Source organism: Vulpes lagopus, chromosome 12 (genome assembly GCF_018345385.1).
Source record: "Vulpes lagopus strain Blue_001 chromosome 12, ASM1834538v1, whole genome shotgun sequence".
Lineage (NCBI taxonomy): Eukaryota > Metazoa > Chordata > Mammalia > Carnivora > Canidae > Vulpes > Vulpes lagopus.
In genome coordinates, this window is record NC_054835.1 from 1182431 (window position 1) to 1186607 (window position 4177).

Consider the following 4177-nt stretch of genomic DNA (forward strand, 5'->3'; position numbering starts at 1 on the left):
ACTAATGACATATGATGCTCACTTTTATCCTATCCCTATTACCACAGCTGCCACCTCTGCCCCTAAGAGTAGGACAGAATCCTTAGAATAGGATATCATTCATGGAGACCCCTTGTATGAAAGCATCCAGACTCAAGATGAGACCCAATAGCCTTTCCTCCTGAGACATGAAGGGGAAAAAAAGAGGATACAAAGTTGGTGAAGAAACAACCTAAGAATATTTAAAAGAGAATTGAGAAGAACTCATACACATTAGACTACCTAGAAGTTCCTCAAACACTTAGGATAGACCTTTACTTTCTTATTGAGAAAGCAGCTTGGAATTTTCTTCATTTATTCCATGTTGGATTTTGCTCTCCTCTCAGTAGTTTCTTTTTTTAGTAGTTTCTTTTTCATTATTATTTTTAAGATTTTATTTATTTATTCATGAGAAACACAGAGAGAGACAGAGACACAGGCAGAGGGAGAAGCAGGCTCCCTGCTGGAAGCCTGATGTGGGACTCGATCACAGGACCCCGGGTCATGACCAGAGCCAAAGGCAGATGCTCAACCACTGAGCCACCCAGGTGCCCTCTTTTTTTTTTTTATTTAAATTCAGTAATCCAACAAGTAGTTGTTTCTTAAAGTAAATGTTCTTTAAAATTCTAGCAAAGCAGAGGGATTCTTTTCATAGGCTAAAGTTTGGGGAAGAAGCTGACTTGAGGAAATTCCCCTTTACGTCTCTCCAACTGCTTCTCCACACCCCGTCCACAAAGGCACAGACATGGAAACAAAGAACTATAGCAGCGAATCAAGCTTTGTCCTCCTGGGCATCTCTTCCAGTCCTCAGCTACAGAAACCACTCTTTGCCATCTTCCTCATCATGTACCTGGTCACTGTCGTGGGCAATGTACTCATCATCTTGGTTAGTCTGACTCCCGACTCCATACTCCTATGTACTTTTTCCTCAGCAACTTGTCCTTCACAGATATCTGCTTCACAACAGTGATTGTGCCCAACATGCTGGCAAACCTACTATCAGAGACCAAGGTTATCTCCTTTGTGGGTTGCCTGATCCAGATGTATTTCTTCATGGCCTTTGCAAATACTGACAGTTACCTTCTGGCCTCTATGCCCATGGATAGGCTGGTAGCCATCTGCAACCCCTTCCACTATGAAAGGGTCATGAACCCACGGCGTTGTCTCCTCATGCTGCTGGGCTCTTGCACCATCTCCCACCTGTACTCCCTGCTCTGAGTGCTACTCATGTCCCGCCTGTCCTTCTGTGCCTCTCATGTCATTAAGCACTTTTTTTGTGATACCCAACCTGTACTAAAGCTATCCTGCTCTGACACATCCTCCAACCAGATTGTGGTCATGACTGAGACCCCGGCCGTCATCACAACCCCCTTCCTGTGCATCTTCTTCTCCTATCTGCGAATCATCATCACTGTGCTCAGAATTCCCTCTGCAGCTGGGAAGTGGAAGGCCTTCTCTACCTGTGGCTCCCACCTCACTGTAGTGGCTTTGTTCTATGGGAGTGTCATCTATGTCTACTTTAGGCCCCTGTCCATGTACTCAGTGGTGAAGGACCGGGTAGCCACAATTATGTACACAGTAGTGACACCCATGCTGAACCCCTTCATCTATAGCCTGGGGAACAAAGATATGAAGAGGGGTTTGATTAAATTAAGGGACAGAATTCACTCATAGAAAGAGCAAATAGGTGGAACACCTTAATTGGGAGGTGACCTAAAAAATGATCACATTATCTTTCCCTCTTACCTATTTGTAACAGGGCACCCAAAAAGGCCATAGGAGATAGTATTTAAAAGCAATAAGAGCCTTGACCTAGAAGCTAGAACAGTTAGTTTCTCTTTTTTTACAGCTTAAAATGTTTTTATATAGCTATTTTATACAAAGTACTTTCAACCAAATATAAAAATAATTTTATAAATAAGTTATATTTCTATGATGAAGCTTAAAGAGGCTGGGGATGCTGTGAAAACAAATGACTTTTGGGGGGTACATCAAGTATTAAAATAAGCAATAAGCTCAAAGACAAAATTATTAGCAACTTTCTCTCCTAACTTCTGTTTTATATAGCATAAAACATGAGTTGCTAAACATGAAGGAAATGGGGTATTGAGGATTTAAATACATTTAAATATATTTCAACTTCATTTGCTATGTTACAACATGTTCTATGTACCCTATTTGGCTTTAGTTTGGTGACAGGAGTTATTTGAAGTGGTGAGATCTAGAAGAATTCCAATAGACCAGCTGTACCCAGGAAAAAAGAATTACTAATGTTCCTGAGTAGCTGACTTGAGGGGAGATTGGGGGAAAGGGTTCGGGTTTCTATCAATGACCTTGACCAATTACATGTGCAAACGCAGGCCAAGTGCTGCCTGGAATCCACGTTTCAGAAAAACCATTTACCACCCATATAAATGAAGCTATCTTGAAGTTGAATAAAGCTATCTCCAAATACCTCTTCTATGAGTTTGACTTTCCCTAGTACTCAAGAAAGTCTTTTTGGTTTTGAGAATAAGAAGATACAGGAACTTGTAGGGAATTGGGAAAGACTTCTTGGAATAATGATTTAAGATTATCCTTAAGGATGGATTGATTTGGACAGACGAAATTTCAATACAGTAGGTAATGGGCAGAACATTGCAAATAGTCTGAACCACATAAATAGGAAGAGGCATAAAGACTACAATGTGTTGAGGGATAGTGGAAAGCCCTGTGAGGCTTGTTCAGTTTGAGAACAGAGAGAATAAGACTGAAAAGCCAGAAGAATCTTCAAAGCAGATTTACAAAGAGTCCTCACAGAGAAATCTCAACACTTGACTCCTTTTCTCTTCCCCCTTAGCCACATGGCCATGATCCTCACTGAAATTCCCTTTATATCCTGGAAAAAAGCAATGTGTCAGTCAGGATAAGCTAGGTTGTATGAGGAAACGATGTCAAAATCCTTGAACCTTGATACCAAAGATTTCATATTGACATTGCATGTTCATCACTGAAAAGCACGAGAGTGCTGCTTATTTTAAACACTTAGGACCAAAGCTGATAGAGCAGATACCATTGTAAATATTACACATCACTCTCTCAGAAGCTGAGCAAAACTTGAAGATTTTGCACTGGCATCTAAATTCTTTGGTCTAGGGATCCCTGGGTGGCGCAGCGGATTGGCGCCTGCCTTTGGCCCAGGGCGCGATCCTGGAGACCCGGGATCGAATCCCACGTCGGGCTCCCGGTGCATGGAGCCTGCTTCTCCCTCTGCCTGTGTCTCTGCCCCTCTCTCTTTCTCTCTGTATGACTATCATTAAAAAAATAAATGATTGACCATTAAGTATCATGGCTACTATTAGTTTAAAAAAAAAAATAAATTCTTTGGTCTAGATGTCACTCACCACTTGTGACCACAACCCATTGTCAACAAGTAATCTCCTAAATTCCCTAAAGTTCACACTAGAGGGAATACTAGATAACAAGAGACATGAGATATATGTTGTGCTGAAAGTGTTACAGATCAGTCCCCAAGGGGCACGTGGGTGGCTCAGTCGGTTAAGCATCTGCCTTCAGCTCAGGTCATGATCCCAAGATTCTGGGATTTTTTTTGTGTGTGTGGTTTAGATTTTATTTCATCATCATAAACTGAACTCTGCAATCCAGCTAGACCTGGGGAAAGGAACCACGGAGCCCACAGAACTTCAGTGAGAGTGCAGAGACTGGGCTATTTCAAGCAGGTGGGGGTGGAGGGGCGCTCTCCTGAGCTAAAGGAACGGTCTGGAAGTTCAGATAAAACAGGAGTTAGATTCATCAGATCTGTCCACAGTCGGCAATGGTGATCTTCTTGCTGGTCTTGCCATTCCTGGACCCGAAGCGCTCCATGGCTTCCACGATGTTCATGCCCTCCTTGACCTTGCCAAAGACCACATGCTTGCCGTCCAACCACTCAGTCTTGGCTGTGCAGATGAAAAACTGGGAACCGTTTGTGTTGGGTCCAGCGTTGGCCATGGACAAGATGCCAGGCCCTGTGTGCTTCAGGATGAAGTTCTTGTCATCAAACTTCTCCCCATAGATGGACTTGCCGCCAGTGCCATTGTGACGCATGAAGTCCCCACCCTGGCACATAAATCCCAGGATAATCCTGTGAAAGCAGGAACCTTTGTAACCGAATCCCTTC

General features: G+C 42.9%; 2 protein-coding genes across 2 annotated transcripts; one reads left to right on the plus strand and one right to left on the minus strand.

The window, feature by feature from the left end:
- Positions 1-671: 671 nt before the first annotated feature.
- On the plus strand, positions 672-1692 carry LOC121473574 (olfactory receptor 1L4-like). The gene is given in 2 exon segments (XM_041726078.1): positions 672-905; positions 908-1692. Coding segments are annotated over 2 exon segments (927 nt in total). The 5' UTR covers positions 672-763.
- Positions 1693-3643: 1951 nt separating this feature from the next.
- On the minus strand, positions 3644-4177 carry LOC121473575 (peptidyl-prolyl cis-trans isomerase A-like). Its single transcript, XM_041726079.1, has one exon. It carries the CDS (start codon positions 4123-4125, stop codon positions 3811-3813), a length of 315 nt encoding a protein of 104 aa, XP_041582013.1. The 5' UTR covers positions 4126-4177; the 3' UTR covers positions 3644-3810.

Excerpts from the sequence above, each read along its gene's own strand:
- LOC121473575 (XM_041726079.1), bottom strand. The coding sequence starts at position 4,125 with ATGTGCCAGGGTGGGGACTTCATGCGTCACAATGGCACTGGCGGCAAG.